General features: G+C 36.9%; 1 protein-coding gene across 2 annotated transcripts in view; it reads right to left on the minus strand.

The window, feature by feature from the left end:
• Positions 1–528: 528 nt before the first annotated feature.
• TLK1 (tousled like kinase 1) overlaps positions 529–17,451 on the minus strand; it is a gene marked incomplete at both ends in the record, with an annotated part of 153,982 nt that continues 137,059 nt past the window's right edge. For both annotated transcript variants that reach the window (XM_079710742.1, XM_079710743.1), the window contains 8 exons: positions 529–705; positions 5,673–5,780; positions 7,193–7,304; positions 10,798–10,933; positions 11,257–11,426; positions 11,585–11,674; positions 11,760–11,851; positions 15,707–15,788. In XM_079710742.1, the coding sequence (XP_079566868.1) occupies positions 529–705; positions 5,673–5,780; positions 7,193–7,304; positions 10,798–10,933; positions 11,257–11,426; positions 11,585–11,674; positions 11,760–11,851; positions 15,707–15,788 (967 nt within the window). The remainder of the gene's footprint in view (positions 706–5,672; positions 5,781–7,192; positions 7,305–10,797; positions 10,934–11,256; positions 11,427–11,584; positions 11,675–11,759; positions 11,852–15,706; positions 15,789–17,451) is intronic.

The raw sequence follows: 17,451 nt of genomic DNA on the forward strand, positions 1-17,451 counted from the left end.
AGAGTCTAACTCTCACATTCTATTACTATAAAACACAACTGTCACTGTCATTCAGTTCTTACTTTGGTTGCAGCAGATAAACTGCTGAATGCTGAAGAATGTATCCAGGCACTAGATAGTTCCTGTGTTAGAAATATGTCTCATATTTTTTCCATGTGTTTTTAAATAATGAAAAACCACCCTTCATATTAGAACTCTCTAGTAACAACCAAATGTATTTAAGTATTATAAACGTTATTTACAGTGTTCCCCCAAAAAACCATTTTTCTTTTATCGTAACATGGTATTCCTGTTTCTGTGCAACAGGCAGTCACCCTTCACTGCTCAAGATTACAATCAGAAGTGTACATTTATTCACTGTCCATGATCCACTCTCATACAAACGATGCTATGAAGAAGTTCAGTTCACAAACAGTTCTCAACCATATCCTGTGTAAAAAAGAAAACAACAAAAACACTCAAAAGCTCTCAAACTCAAGTATGCATCTGGAAGCAATTCAAAGACATTATGCCAATTTTGGAGGAAAGTCAGTAAGTAATTATGCTTGAAGAAGGGGGTGTAGGGGATGCTGTCAGCCCAACCATGTGTAAGTTTCCTGAAGAATTGGATCTTCTCATGTGTGGGAGAAGGTAGGGGTCATTTGCCAGTTGGTGCACATCAAACCTATCTTCTTTTCGGTATGCCAAACAGCGTCTTATAAAGGCCTTAAAAAAAAAAAGTCAGCAATTAAAATCTTTTCTTCTTCTAAATATCAATCAACTAAATACTACAGATGATGGACACATTTAAGACAATAAATAGATTTTACTTCACTGGGGATTCAAATTTTTAAAGAAATTGTAGCAATAGGGCTTCCCTGGTGGTGCAGTGGTTGAGAATCTGCCTGCCAATGCAGGGGACATGGGTTCGAGCCCTGGTCCGGGAAGATCCCACATTCCGCGGAGCAACTAAGCCCATGCGCCACAACTACTGAGCCTGTGCTCAAGAGACCGTGCTCTAGAGCCCGTGCTCCACAATGAAGAGTAGCCCCCATTTGCCACAACTAGAGAAAGCCCACGTGCAGCAACAAAAACCCAACGCAGCCAAAAATAAATAAGTAAAATAAATTTTTAAAAAATTGTAGCAGTAAAATTATCACTCCAAATTCAACTCCCAACTCACAGCCCCCTAAGTAGTTCACTTTACAATCTAAATACTATTACTACCATTTAAACTTATTGCTGGAAAGCTGCATTTTTTTCCTTAATTTTTATTGAGATTAAAATATACATAACATAAAAATTAGCATTTTAACCCTTGAGTGTACAATTCAGTAACATTAAGTACGTTTCACATTGCTGTACAACATCACCACTATCCATCTGCAGAACTTGTTCATCATCTAAAACTGAAATTCTGTACCCATTGAACAGTATCTCCCCATTGCTCCTTCCCTCAGCCCTTGGTAACCACTTGTGTTCTTTTATGATCTGGCTATTCTAGGTACCTTATATGAGTGGAATCATACAATATTTATGTGTCCTTTTGTGTCTTTCACTTAGCATGATGTTTGAGTCATCCATGTTGTAGCATGCATCAGAATTTCATTCCTTTTTTTTTTTTTTTTTTTTTGTGGTACGCGGGCCTCTCACTGTTGTGGTCTCTCCCGTTGCGAAGCACAGGCTCCGGACGTACAGGCTCAGCGGCCTTGGCTCACGGGCCTCATTCCTTTTTAAGGCTGAATAATATTCCATTGCATGTACACACTACATTTTGTTTACCCATTTATCTCTTGGTTGACATTTGGATTGTTTCTACCTTTTAACTATTGTGAATAATGCTGCTGTGAATGTTGGTATATAAATATCTGGGTCCTTGCTTCCACTTTCTTTGGTATCTACCTAGAAGTAGAAATGCTGGATCATATGGTAATTTAAAAAAACCCTGACATATTAGTTTCATATATACAACATAATGATTCAACATTTGTATTGTGAAAAGATCACCACGATTGTCTACTTAACATCTGTCACCGTATGTAGTTACAAAATTGTTTTTCTTGTGATGAGAACTTCTAAGATCTACTCTTAGCAACTGTCAAATATGCAATAGAGTATTATCACCTGTAACCCCCAGGCTGTGCCTTACACCCGTGGCTCAGATAACTGTAAGTTTGTACCTTTTGTCCCCCTGCACCCATTTCGCCCACCTCTCACCCACCCGCCTCTGGCAACCACCAGTCTCTTCTCTGTATCTGTGAGCTTGGGTTTGTTTCTGTTTGTTGTTTTTTGAGAGTCCACATATAATGGCAAGATTTCCTTTTGTTTAATGTCTGAACAGTATTCCATTTTATATATGTATATATACACACACACACCACATTTTCTTTATCCATTCATCCCACGGTGGACACCTAAGGTTGCTTCCATGTCTTGGGTATTGTAAATAATGCTGCAGTGATCATGGGGATGCACATATCATTTTGAATTAATGTTTTTGTTTTCTTCAAATACTCAAAAGTAGAACTGCTGGATCATACAGTAGTTCTATTTTTAATTTTCCAACAAACCTCCACATTGTTTTCCATATTGGCTGCACCAATTCACAATCCCACCAACAGTGCACACATGTTCCCTTGTCTCCACATCCTTGCCAACACTCATTTCTTGTCTTTTTGATCATAGCTATTCTACAGGTATGAGGTGATATCTCACTGTGGTTTTGATTTGGATTTCCCTGATTATGAGTGATGTTGAGCATCTTTTCATGCACCTGTTGGCCATATGTAGGTCCTCCTTGGGAAAAAACCTATACAGATCCTGTTTTTAATCGGATTGTTTGATTCGTTATATATTTTGGATATTAATCCCTTATCAGGTATGATTTCCAAATATTTTTCCCATTTGGTAAGTTGTCTTTTCATTTTGTTCATGGTTTCCTTTGCCGTGCAGACTTTTCATTTGATGCAGTCCCACTTGTTTACTTTTACTTTGTTGCCTTTGCTTTTGTTGTCAAATACAAAAAATCCTTACCAAGACCTATGTCAAGGAGCTTACCACCTATGTTTTCTTTTAGGAGTTTTATGATTTCTAGTCTTAAGTTCAAGACTGTCATCCATTTTGAGTTACTTTTTGTGTATGACATAAGATAGTGGTCCAGTTTCAACCTTGTTTATGTGGCTGTCTAGTTTTCCCAACACCATTTATTGAAGAGACCACCCTTTCTCCGTTGTATATTCTTGGCTTCTTTGTCATAAATTGACCATACATGTGTGGGTTTATTCAGGGCTCTCAATTATGTTCCATTGATCTGTGTATTTTTATGCCAATACCATATGGTTGTTTTTTTTTTTAAAGAATCAATTTTATTTATTTGTTTTTGGTTGTGTTGGGTCTTTGTTGCTGCATGCGGGCTTTCTCTAGTTGTGGCGAGCAGGGGCAACTCTTCGTTGTGGTGTGCGGCCTTCTCATTGTGGTGGCTTCTCTTGTTGCGGAGCACAGGCTCTAGGCATGCAGGCTTCAGCAGTTGTGGCTCGTGGGCTCTAGAGCACAGGCTCAGTAGTTGTGGCACACAGGCTTAGTTGTTCCACGGCATACCGTACTGTTTGTTTTGAATACTATAGCTTTGAAATGTAGTTTGAAATCATGGAGCATGAGGCCTTCAGCTTTGTTCTCAAGATGGCTTTGACTATTTGGGTCTTTCGTGTTTCCATATGAACTTTAGGACTGTTTGCTCTATTTCTGTGAAAAATATCGTTGGAATTTTGATAGGGATTGCACTGAATCTGTAGATTGCTTTTAGTAGTATGGACATTTTAACATTAATTCTTCCAATCCATGAACATGGAATATCTTTCCATTTACTTGTGCCTTCTTCAATTTCTTTCATCAATGTCTTATAGTTTTATTCTTTCCGATGCGACTGTAAATGGCATTGTTTTCTTTTCTCTTTGGCTGCACCCCAACCAGGGATCAAACCTGGGCCCCAGCAGTGAAAGCACCAAATCCTAACCACTGGACTGCCAGGGAAGTCCCCGGGATTGTTTTCTTAATTTCTCCCTCTGCTCTTTTATTATTAGTATATAGAAATACATAAAACTTTGTTGCATTGATTTCATATCCCACAACTTTACTGAATTTGTTGATTAGTTCTAACTTTTTTGGTGGTGTCTTAAGGGTTTTTATATATAACATGATGTTATCTGCAAATAGTGACAGTTTTACTTCTTCCTTTCTGATTTGTATGCCTTTTACTTCTTTTTCTTGCCTAACTGTTCTGGCTAGGACTTCCAACACAGGCACACCTTGTTCTACTGTACTTTGCAAATACTGCGTTTTTTTTTTTTTTTTTTTACAAATTGAACGTTTGTGGCAACCCCACATTGAGCAAATCTACCAGCACCATTTTTCCAACAGCTCACTTTGTGTCTCTGTGTCACATCTGGTAATTCTAGCAATATTTCAAACTTTCCATCATTATTATACTTGTTATGGTGATCAGTGATTTTTGTTACTATTGTAACTGTTTGGGGGAGGGCATGAACTGCACCCATGTAAGACTGCAAACTTAATTGCTGAAATGACAACAAAGGATTTAGAGAGTATTACATAAACTTAGTTCATAAAGCAGTGGCAGGGTTTAAGAGGACTGACTCCAATTTTGAAAGCTTTTACCCACAGTAGAACTTCTTTCAAACAGCACTGCATGCTACAGAGAAATGGTTCATGAAAGGAAGAGTCCAAGAAATTGCTTCAGCAGCCACTGCCCTGCTCAGTCAGCAGCCGTCAACAGCAAGGCAAGACCCTCCACAAGCAAAAAGACTACTGGCTGAAGGCTCAGAGGATGGTTAACAGTTTTTAGCAAGCAAGTATTTTTAATTAAGGTATGTACATTATTTTTTTTAGACATAATGCTATTGCACACTTAACAGACTACATTATAATGTAAACATAACTTTTATATGCACCAGGAAACCGAAAACTATGTGTGACTTCTTTATTGCAATATTCGCCTTATTTGCAGTGGTACAGAACCGAACCCACAATATCTCTGAGGTATGCCTGTCTAACTGTGTTGAATGTGGAATACTGCATTTCTCCCTACAAAATTCTGGAGTCTTTTTCTGGAATTTGTCTTCTGTAAAACACTCCTTTCACCCTCACTCCACTTTACTGTCAATTCAGTTTGGCCAAAGGGTATGATGCCATTTTTGCCCTAGTATTTTCTTCCTATTGAGCATAGAGTGTACAGCACAAAGTGAATATATCTATGTAACTGGCAAACACATCAAGAAAAAGAACTTTATCAGAACTCCTAAGACTCTTCATGCCCACTTTCAGGCACTGGCTCTGCCCCCAATCTGTTGGCGTAACAGCTATCCTGACTTTTAAACACCATAATTGAGTTCTGCTTGTTTTGAACTTTATGTAAATGTAATTGTAGATTATGTTCTCCTTTGCCTGGCTTCTTAAAAGAATCACAGACCATATTTGGGTCCTTAAAAACTATCACAACCAAAGGCCTAAAGCAACTCTTCTCCAGAGCAAATCACCAGCTCCTACTGGACAGATTTTCCTGTGGCTGCAATCCCTTTTGCTTTACTTACTTATTTAACAAGTATTTACTTTGTTTTAAGCACAATTTATGAAATCAAAATTTTACTTCACAAAGCTTATTTTCATAAATTTAGTACCTTTGCTTCACTGCTTACAACTGGTTTTACAGGGAACTGGACATCTGTGGCTTTTAATATTGTATTTTCTTGAAGAATGTCTTGTTGAGATTGATTGTGACCAAATGGCTTTAAAAAAAAAAAAAGAATAAAATGTTGAGAAATTTATCTCACAAAATATTTAAACAGATATTATCAGAGAATCCCCAAGATACAAATGATTTGTGTTCTAAAAAAAATCTTATTCTCAGTTACTTGCAAGCTGGGATGCATTCTCATAGAAACAAGGTTATAACTGATAGCAGGCTGTGGAAGAGCATCTGATCAATCCTTAGCATAGCCAAAACATTGTGAATAAGCAATAGAAAATCATGCCATTGCAATATAAGTAATTAAGATAAAAAAATTTTTTTAATTTTATTCTGAATGTTTAAAATTTAAGTTTAATTAGAGAAGAGATGGAGTAGTGGAAACATCCGTGAAAAGTCCAAAGAGTGAAATACCTTGAGTATGACACACTAACTTAAATGAATCAGCTCTGGGTTTGGTCCTAACATGCAGTGAATTCCCAGACAAGTCCCTGAATCTCTCTTTTCACACTGATGGAGGGACTGAATGGGATAAGGATATCTATGGTAGCTTACAGTTCTGACTTCAATGTAAAGAGAGGTTTGGGAAAAATTAGTACTAAGTTTGATGGAATTTCCCTGAGGAAGCACAGGGGAAACAAGCTCAGGACAAACTGTGTGTGTGGGGTGGGAATGGGGTAGAGGAGGTGAGGAAGTGGAGAGAATGGAGGATCATGAACAGTTTTGACTCCTTTATTCCTAGCAATAGAAAAACGTTAGCACTGTTAACAGATTAGTTACTTCTTCTTCTTAAAAGAAAAAAAGGCAAAGAGCAGGCCAAAGAAGCTGTTGTGACATTAAAATAATTCTGATCCACGGAAATTTTAGGAAGTGATAATATATTTAAGATCATTTAAAAAATCAAATGGAGTAACTATGGTTCAGGCATCCAAAATGGAGCTGGGTGGCCACTGTGGATGTGGTTTCAGACACATTCCTGCATCAGAGAAAACCTGAACTTTCTGAACTGTATCAAACTAAAGGAAACCACGAGATGTTTTCAAAACCGTATCTATCTGCTAGCAATTGCCAGCTGCAACCCTGTACTTTCAAAGTCTCCCCCAACTATGTAATCATTTCAAACCCCAATCTTTGCTTAACAAGCACCCCTACTTCTTGCCAGCTCCAATCCTAATTCTTGACAATTTGTGTAAGCCTGCAGTTTTTTGCCTATAAGCACCCTCCCCTGCTTTTGTAGTCCAGCAGAACACAATTCAAGTGCTTTCATGTATTTCTGCTTCCCAGGTTGCTCCTAACCCCAAATAAACGGTTATTTTGGGTTTTTTTGTTGTTGCCTCAGCCAGGTCTCCATTCTTGGAATTCTTGACTAAATTGGCTTCAAGTTAATGAAACTTTAAAAGGGGAAAATTCAACTTATCTCCATACAGCTGAATCTGTTATACTTCAACTTACTTTTCTACCATAAAGACACTGAAAGAAGATGACTCCGACTGACCACACATCAACCTTGTTGGAAATCTTCGGTGGTTCCTTTCCAACTACAAAACACTCAGGAGGTAAATACCTAGTTTTGGGGGGAGAAAAAAAGGAAAGGATATTAACAATTTATAATTTAAAACCTTCTAGATGTAAAATCTTACACTCATTTTATCCATACAAAAACCTTAGGTGATTTTCACTGATTAAAGTCCTAACTTTTAAAGCATTTATATCCCTGTATCATTTGACTTTGGAGCCAAAACAAACAACTTTGTGGTTAAAGTGTGTAATATACAGTTGACCCTTTTCCAACACGGGTTCAAACTGCACGGGTCCACTTATATGAGGATTTTTTTCAATAGTAAATACTGCAGCACTACACAATCCCTGACTGGTTGAATTTCGGGCATGTGGAGGAACCACGTATATGAAGGGCAACTGCAAGCTATACTCAGATTTTTTTTTTTTTTTGGCAGTACACAGGCGCTCACTGTGGTGGCCTCTCCCGTTGCGGAGCACAGGCTCAGCAGCCATGGCTCACGGGTTTAGCTGCTCCGCGGCATGTGGGATCTTCCCGGACAGGGGAACGAACCTGCGTCCCCTGCATCAGCAGGCAGACTCTCAACCACTGCGCCACCAGGGAAGCCCTATATTCAGATTTTTGACTGTGCAGAGGGCCGGTGCCCCTGCACTGTTCAAGGGTCAACTTATATACATATCTGTAGTGTATGATCTACAGAAATGACAAATTATCATTAGAAATTACAATGTTCTAATCTAAGTATCTACTAATAGTAGAAATCCTCTCCTATCCCCCTTCACCAATCTTCAAACTGTAGGAAGTTCTCTTCCTAAAATACACATCTGATCAGCCAGTTCTTTTGTTTAAAGAACCACAACATCACTCACTGCCTAGGCAAGACCTCGTATCTCTTGCCTGTAACACGAGATCTGTCCTAATCTAGCAGCAACTTAAATTTCCAAAATCTCTTCTCCTGACCCCCCTCAGCCCCTCAAACTGGCTAGGCAAAGCTGATTCACTTGGTTTCCTACACTGTGCTTCCCCCCCAATGCTTCTGAATATGACAACCTCTTATGCCTTCCTTAACTACTCCAGTTCACACAGTGACCACCCTTTCTTCTTCAAGACCTGCCCAACTTTCACAAGCCTTCTCTCCTTCCCTCCAGGCAGATGTTACCTCCATTACAGCGTTAATTCATTGTAGTTTCAAACAGTAGCAGCATCAGAAATATATGGAGCATTCAAAAATACTATTTTTATTTATAAATTCATAATTTTAGGTAAAGAAAAGGTAAAAATAGATTGTAAAATTTATTTAAAAGGTAAAAATACATATAAGTAAAAATAAATTTTTAATTATAACCTTAGGTTATAAGTATCGATAAAAAGCTCCATCAGAATGCAAGCATCTCACACTTCAAAAATTTAGATAAGGGGCTTCCCTGGTGGCGCAGTGGTTGAGAGTCCACCTGCTGATGCAGGGGACATGGGTTCGTGCCCCGGTCTGGGAAGATCCCACATGCTGCAGAGCGGCTAGGCCCGTGAGCCATGGCCACTGAGCCTGTGCTCCGCAAGGGGAGAGGCCACAACAGTGAGAGGCCCGCCTACCGCAAAAAAAAAAAAAATTTAGATAAACTACAAAGTCCTGAAAAGGAATAATACAGCTAAATGGAAAGCTACTCTTTTTTTTTAAGTTTTATACTCACTATGCTAAAATCGTTTAAATTTCAGCAGAACGTTCACAGATGACCAATAACTTATTTGTGATATAAATCCTTTCCTACCCTCCAAATCAAGTAAAAAGCCAGATTTGTTTTATGAATAAAAGCATATAGTTTCTGTAAGTTTATGTGTGTGTAACTGAAACAAGAATGACTCTTAAACACTGTGCTATACCGTCTCTCAAGGTAAAAGGGTATAAGAAAGGAGAGGAAGTGTAGGAATAGATACCAAAGCTACTCAGGGAAAATGACCAGCAGGATTTAGTGGATGCTTGCATTTGAGACCCAAGAGGAAGGGAGAAGCAAAACTCATTTTCTTCTAAGCGATACTGACAAATAGTTTAAGCTTCTGGGGATGATGTGTAAAAGCACTACATACCTATATTCTAAAAGTTTGTATATGAATAAAAAACTAACCATTTTGGGGAAAGCTGTTTCTATAAGAAGTATATATATTCCAGGTTCCTAACATGGAAATGCCATGACTATATCTTCTTCCAGCACAGCACCCTAAAACATAAGCTTCCCTGTCTCATGCCCATCTGTCAGGGGGAAATTTCCTCACCCCGCCCTACACTAGGGAAGCCAGAGTGAGAGGGAAACAGTATGGTGGGAGTCTCTGCAGAGGAAGGATGATCTATTACTTAGAACATGGTTTTCAAGCTGTCTGCCACAGAATACAGGGTTCTACCAAGAAGCCTTATTTTTGTTGGTTTTATTAGGATTCTAAGATTTTGTGGTGAAAAAAGGAGCCTTGTTGCTAAAAGAAAGAAGTCCAAAGACTACTGACTGAGGTTACTGACTTTTAAGGAGTTGTTACTAGTTTGAATGATAGATTTTTAAAGAATATATACTGAAAGAAAATTATGATACATTATCTTATATTCCTAAAAAATTCCACAAGCATAATTTGAAACTCTAAACTGGTTTTAAATGAATACATGGAACATGACCAATCCTTACTCTGAAAAGTCAAGTCCATACAAACCTGTGGCATTTTATAGAATTGGTTATTATTGCCCAGGCTATGTGAAGATTGTTCTAAAAACTCCAATGTTACATTTATGTTTGTAGTCACCATCCTGCTCAGTGACGCTGAGTAGTATCTCCCTTCCATTTAAGATTTCACTCCTTTTGCTAAACTAATTTATTCTGAAAACTAAATTTGTTTTGAAATTTTATAGTCTATGTTCTCCACTTTGGCAAATTTGATACTAAGTTTGAAAATTCACACTGAAGTAATTTTTGTCAACACGTAGGTAACTCTGAAGGGAATGACATTCATTTAGACTCATATCAGTGAATCTATGGTTCTATCTAGATTTACATCTGTATGTATGAAGTTATTAAAAAGATTTTTGAGCATTAAGGTTGAAGACCAAGATTGTACCAAATTTCACTTTCATTCATTATCGACAAAACATCCATCTTTAAACAAAAACTGTAACCACAAAACCTCTACAGAGAGGGCTTAATGCTTATTAGTTATTGCTTTTAATAGCTAAGATATGATATTAAGTATCATTACTCATGATAAACATCACTCCAACATTATAGAACAAGATTCACAAATTCTCCGTGTTAGGAGTTTCTGGCTGGTAGGGAACTAGCTGGTCACTTGCTGATGCCAAGTTGTTCTTCCTCCGGTTTGCTGATAGTTACAGTTAAGACCAGGTGAGAAAACAGGACTGATGACAGTAGTCTCTCAACTCAGAGACTTCATATCAGTACTCTCATCACACCACAGTAATCTCAAAGTTATGCGAAAATAAACTCTCATTAAAAAGACTGGGCACTAATCTAGATAATTTTGGTGTTTTTAATAATACACTTACCAGTAAGTGCCTGCCCCTTGGGAAGTCAGATCCATTCCATCTACACCATAGCTGTCATCATCCATAATCTTGGACAGACCAAAATCAGTAATTTTGATTTCTCCACATGCTGTTCCATCTACCAGAAGGATGTTTCCTAAGAACAAAGTATAAAGTTCATTTAATGATACATAAATGAAAAACATTATCTTTACTACTAAAGCTGGACTTTTGGGAAATAAATAATACACTTAACATACATATGTAAAAATTTTAATATAATTAAAATATACATTTAAAATATAGTTTTAAAATGTAGTGATATAAATTTTAAAAACATTTCAGATACTACCACTAGTATTCCACTGACTTTTAAAAACTAAGCCAAAAAGCATATTTTCAGATAACTTAGTAAGTATGACTTTTAAAACTTACACTCTTTAAAGCTTTAATTATTTAGACAAAAATTTTATTAATTACCTGGTTTAAGATCATAATGTATAATAGGGGGTTTGATTTCATTGAGATATCTTAGTGCATTTACAATCTGCATTACAATAGACCTAGCTTCTTTCTCTGACATTAATTTATGTTGCTTCAGATAGAAATCCAAGTCATTGCCTTCACAGTATTCTAACACTGTACAAAACCTACAATGGAGAAGAGAAAAAAACAGACATAAAATATTATCCAATAATTCAGAATCACAATGGACAAATGAAGAGTATTTATATCATCACTATGGAATAGGGGAAGCAAAAGCCAACATGTCTTTTCTTAAAAAATAAATCCTTTTATATTCACTTACGTATCTGTATCCAAGGAGAAATAATCATAGAGTTTAACTATTCTGGGGTGATCCAGTTCTTTGTGTATTCTATACTCTCTGCAGGCATGTCTACGAGAAAGAGAATATATTAATTCTCCATGACGATTAAATATATTTTCAAAATTGATAAAAATCATAAAGAACGAATATTTACTTGTGGTAGTTTTCCTTCTTCTCATCCCTCCAGCTTTTATTAAGCTGATGGATCTTCACAGCAGCATATCTTTGTTCATAAAGGTCAAAAGCCTAGGATTCAAGGAATAGAAGAGTTTGGACCAAAGACCAACTGAATAGTGAAGAGATTTTTTTTTTTTGAGTGATAATTTTTGCAATAATGTGGAATGAGAATACACATTACAATTTTTGGTAGTCATCTCTGCTAAAGTTATACATAGTTCAGTGGCACATTTATTATCAGAAACAAGATACAAATTCCATGGTGCTAAATCAGAGAAAACGTTAATGTGAATTTTCAGGTTCAAGTTTTGTAAGTGCCAATATATTGAATCAAGATAAAACAATAAAGCTTTTTGGTTTTTTTTTTTTTTGGCTGCACTGGGTCTTTGTTGCTGCACACGGCCTTTCCCTAGTTGAGGCAGGTGGAGTCTACTCTTCGTTGCGGTGCGTAGGCTTCTCTTGTTGCAGAGCACGGGCTCTAGATGCGAGGACTTCAGTAGTTGTAGCACATGGGCTCAGAAGTTGTGGCACGCAGGCTTCAGTAGTTGCGGTGCATGGGCTCAGTAGTTGTGGTGCACGGGCTCAGTAGTTGTGGTGCACGGGCTTAGTTGCTCTGCGGCATGTGGGATCTTCCCGGACCAGGGATCAAACACGTGTCCCTTGCACTGGCAGGTGTATTCTTAACCATTGCGCCACCAGCGAAGTCCCAAGCTATCTGTTTTTAATATAGACGTTCTTCTCTATACTGGTAGTAGCAGTAAGTGGCCAGGAAAACAGGCGGCTTTAATACTTTTTTGGTGGGTTCCTGTATCCTTTCCTAGCAACTCCACCTTTTTCTCCCCCCCTTATTTGAAAATTAACAAGTTCCTAACAATTTCCCAACTGTTTTAAAAAAATTCTAAACTTTTATTATGGAACTGTTTAAACATGACCATAACCATTAACCATATGTAATAATCACACCTAACTCTATCAGCAATATTTCCTTAATCTGGGCTCAAAAAAGGTTTTATACTGGTTTGTTCAAATGACCAGACTATTTCTTAAATAAATAATGATCAATATTTTAAGGCTTCAGGTGACTTATGTTTTTTTAAAAACAATGAATATCACTAAAGAGGAATTTAATAATTTAGGTTCAACTGTGACTTTTACACAAAAGCACTCCCTTAAGAAAACACTAAAAGCTTACATATTTATTAGGAAGAAGGTTCCTAGTTCCCACTCCCTCTATCAATTTAACCTTAAAATAAGCAGTAAGGGTAAACTGCTTGTCACGAAATTATAAAAGCATGAGATCAGAAATAATATAGGATGCAGTAATTAAGAATATTCACTTTGGAGTCAGATGAACTTATTAGCTGCATGACTTTGTGCTTAATACCCTCTTTAATAGCCTCAGTCTCATAAAGTTTGGGTTGTTGACTAAATGGGGTGAAACATATAATGTTCAGAATAATATATGATTCATAATAAATATCCAATAAACATTAGCTCATTATACTATTAAAAGTTAAGTTTTAAGAAATATAATAGAAAAGAATAAAAATAAAACAAGTTCATGTGAGAGAAAGCAAAAAAGCTTTTATAAAACTCAAAGGCAATCATAGTAAAAAAAAAAAGGAGAAAATAAAATTCTAAGTACTAATAAAGTTATCATCTGTGTATATTGATTATAATAACTGTATATGACACATCTTTCTCCCAAGATTAGGAGAGTAAAGTATACCTTCCCATAAAGCTAAGATGGTAATCACTGAGCAACTGATTCAATGCTTTCCACCTTGGTATAGAGAAGAGTCAATTTTTTGACTTACAGTCAGCTACTTTGTTTACCAAGCGACCTGGCAACAATGAAAGGACTTGAAGGGGTCGGAGGGGCTGTCATTAGTATTTAAATCAGTAATGAGGGTTCAAGTCATTAGGGACCCACAACCTGCATTTTCTAATTTCTACAGAAGCCTTTTCTTCCAAAAGAAAAGTCCCTTTTAGACCCTATCTATGGGGCTAAAAACAATGGAAATACTATTGGGCAGTGGCAGAAGACTGTCATGAAAGCTATCAGTAGGCTCAGAAGCCGGGCAACTTCTAGGCGGAGCTAGTGCTAGCTAACTATACTTTTGGTGATTTTTAGATCCACAGTGAGCAACATTATGACCTTCTTTTCTACCTTGTGGCCTGAGTAAGACTACTCAACCATTAAGTGCCTGAGGATGAACTACCATTAGAATCAGAGAAATAGGAATTGGAAGACAGCTCACAGATCACTCGATGGGTGACACTTAATGCTCGTCCAAGTTAACAAAACAAAAAATAATTCATGGTTGAACCAAGATCAGAAATGAAGTTCTCTGAATCTAAATCCCATAATTTGCCCCAGAGTCAGAACTGGATACAGGTTGTCTCGTTGAACAGAGAGGATTTCTAATAACAATCTAATGAGCTTACATTTTCTCAGCAACAAAGTTCTTTGTGATTTTCCTGTGATGGTTCGTTTAATCACTACAATGATCCTATAATGTAGGTACTATTAGCATTCCCAGGTGAAGACAGGCAGAGGATGGTAAGCAATAAGCCCAAGTTTATACAGTTAGTAAACAGCAGTCAGAATTAGCCAGGATTCAAACCCAGCCTGTCTGGCTTCAGAACCCAAGGTCTTAATCACTGACTATACCAATACATAATGAAGCACCAAGTGTTACAAGGAGCTAATCAAAGGCAGACTAACAGGGAAGCCTTCTATAGGAATTGAAGTTTAAGGTGAGACTATGACCTTCATATGACTTTATGCTAAGAGCAAATGGGAAGCCACTGGGGCTTATAATCAGGGGAGTGAGATGACCAGACTGCATTTTATAACAAGGCCACTCTAGCTGCAGCATACACAAATGAACTGGAGAAACTCAATGCCCAGAAAAAAGGTGATCAGCTAGGCGACTTGGGCAGCAATGCAACAAGAGACAATGAGGCCCTGCGCTAAGAGAGAGGGAGAAGGGTCATTGCTGGATTTAGGAGAGCTTAATGACATTAATGATGACAGACACCAGGGACTGGTTATGTTGGGGGAAGGGAGTTAAGGGCAAGGTGAATTGAAGGATGGCTTTTATGTTTTTCACTTGAGGGACTGGGCAGATAAATGGCAGTGCTGTGTATTAAAGTAGGGAGCAGTGTTAAAAAGGGGGGGGGGTTGGGAGAAGAGATAACTTCTATTTCAGATGTGAGTTTGCAGTGCTTATGAAGCATCCACATGAGGTGAACAGACTAAGTCATATAAACCAGCAGGTATGGGGCTCAGAAGCAAAGTGTGGGGTAGATAGCTATGTATCTATACATCTGTATCTGAAATCAAATAGGTGATAACTTAGTGAATGGGAGGGGGATATATTTGAAAAGGAGAACAAGAATGATGAGACCTTAGGAACTACAATATTTAAAGGTTGGGCAGAAAGATAACATAAAGTGGAAAAAAAGTAAGGTATAAAGCATTAAACGTGATGAGTAAATATTTCTAAATTTATAAATACACATTTGAGAAACACTGGCCTTAAAATAGGTAGAAATTAGGGTAAATTCAGGACATGTAAGACTTGTGACACATGTTTAAATTAAGGGATACAACCTTTCCATAAATGTACTATATTAAATGGCTACCTGCCTATCTTGATTCTAATGGCTGTTATTACTTGTATCAGACTGGCTAGTGATAATCAGGTACCAAATATCAGAGGGACTGCAAAGGCACAAGGATAGTTTTTAGACTCTTAAGATAAGACAGCGTAAGCCACCACAGACTCTTTTTTGTAATGAGAGGACATAAAACCAGTCAAAAAATCATAAAATCAATAAAAAGAAATGTACTTCTTAACCACATATTCCTATATCTTTGTCGTATTCGTATGAAGAACAGGAAAAAATGTACATTACCTTATACACTTCACTAAAGCCACCTCTACCAAGCAGATGGAGTAATAAATATCTTTCATTTAACGTTGGGTGATCTTTGAACCTTAAGGGTGGGGAAAAAAACACTCAGGCACATGAAAACACCCACAAAAAGGTTTCATCCACAACAAAGTTAGCTCTTACTCTACTCCCAGCTACTTATTTTTCAGCTACTCTTCTAATTTTGAATTCCATTCCATACTTCTTTTCCTTCTCTAACTGCATGACTATCACCCATCTTAACGCTCTGGTGTTCACAAAGCTTAACATTTATAGCCAAATATTGAGGTTCAATGACCAATTACAGTACTGTGATAAAGACCTACCAACTATTGTATTACTAAGAGCTTTATGAAATCCCGTATCTATTCAGCAGGAATTACTTCCCTTGGAAAAATATACTTTTATTTTGGGAGTTACAGTTAATCAAGTTTTATAATATTGACATATGATTAAAAATAATTATTTTTATAAGCTGGCTTTCATCCATGGTGAAATTTTACAGCCTTTGCCTTTTATAAATAAAATTTTAATTCCCAATCAAAAAAGAAATGCTTTAAAAAAAACCACCACAGGCAATACTGCTATTACTATTTAAAGCTTATTGCACCTGCTATACATTAAGCACTCACCTGTATTATCTCATTTGGTTCTTAACCAACCCTTTGAAGTAGGCCCTGCTACTACCTCTGTTTTACAGATGAGGGCACTACTGCACAGAAAGGTTAAGTAACTTGTCCAAGGTCAACAGCTAATACATGGCAAGGGTTAGCAGAAAAATGTGGTTCCAAAATGTACACTCTTGATATTTAAGGAAAAAAAAAAATCAATGATAGCTTTATAATTCCAGATGCAAACACATGATATTTTGTTCAATATCAACACAGCTTTGATAATTTAAGCTTTTCCTAAGAACTTATAAATAAAAGAGATTTCTGTTAGTTTTAAAGCAAAATGTAGGGAATTAATTCCCTGGTGGTCCAGTGGTTAGGACTTGGTGCTTTCACTGCCATGACCCAGGTTCAATCCCTGGCCAGGGAACTGAAATCCCACAAGCCACGCAGCCAAAAGAAGAAAAAAAAGAAAGAAAAGAAAAATGTAAAGCTGTAACAATTTATTTAATTTTCAACAAGTGGATGAAGTAATATCCACAAAAAAGTTTGGACATAATTTTCAGAAGAGCCAATTTTAAATTAGTTTTGTCTTATCTGCTTTATCAGAATTTTCATCTGGTACAATTAAGGATATTATATAACTATACTATTTCACTGACATTACACATTGGAATGATTGTGTTCATACAGAGATGATCATAAATAGGCCTTCTTTTAAGCAAGATATTTGTATTTCACGGCAGAAATAGGCCACTTCCAATTCTGACACTTGTATTAGGTCATGAAGATTTAAATTACATAAGTCTTAAAGTGTAAAAAGACATCCTTCCTGTCCTCTACATTGACTAAATCCAATTAATGCCTTGCTTAATTTCTGTCTTCTTCATAAAGTTCCCACGAGTCCACATATATTTTCTATCCTTTGAATTCCTTTAGCGTTTAATGTCATTTTGATAATTAGGGGTTAAGGACAGAGACTATAACTTAAACTACTTTTCTATTTCTTCTCCAGTTTTTACATAATGCTGGATACATACATGGCTTACTGAAATCCCTTTGGTTGAAAAAATTTTTTCCTCACTACTATAATATTAACTTTGGTATTTAATTAAC

The sequence above is a fragment of the Hyperoodon ampullatus genome, assembly GCF_949752795.1.
Source record: "Hyperoodon ampullatus genome assembly, chromosome: 8".
NCBI classification, from domain to species: domain Eukaryota; kingdom Metazoa; phylum Chordata; class Mammalia; order Artiodactyla; family Ziphiidae; genus Hyperoodon; species Hyperoodon ampullatus.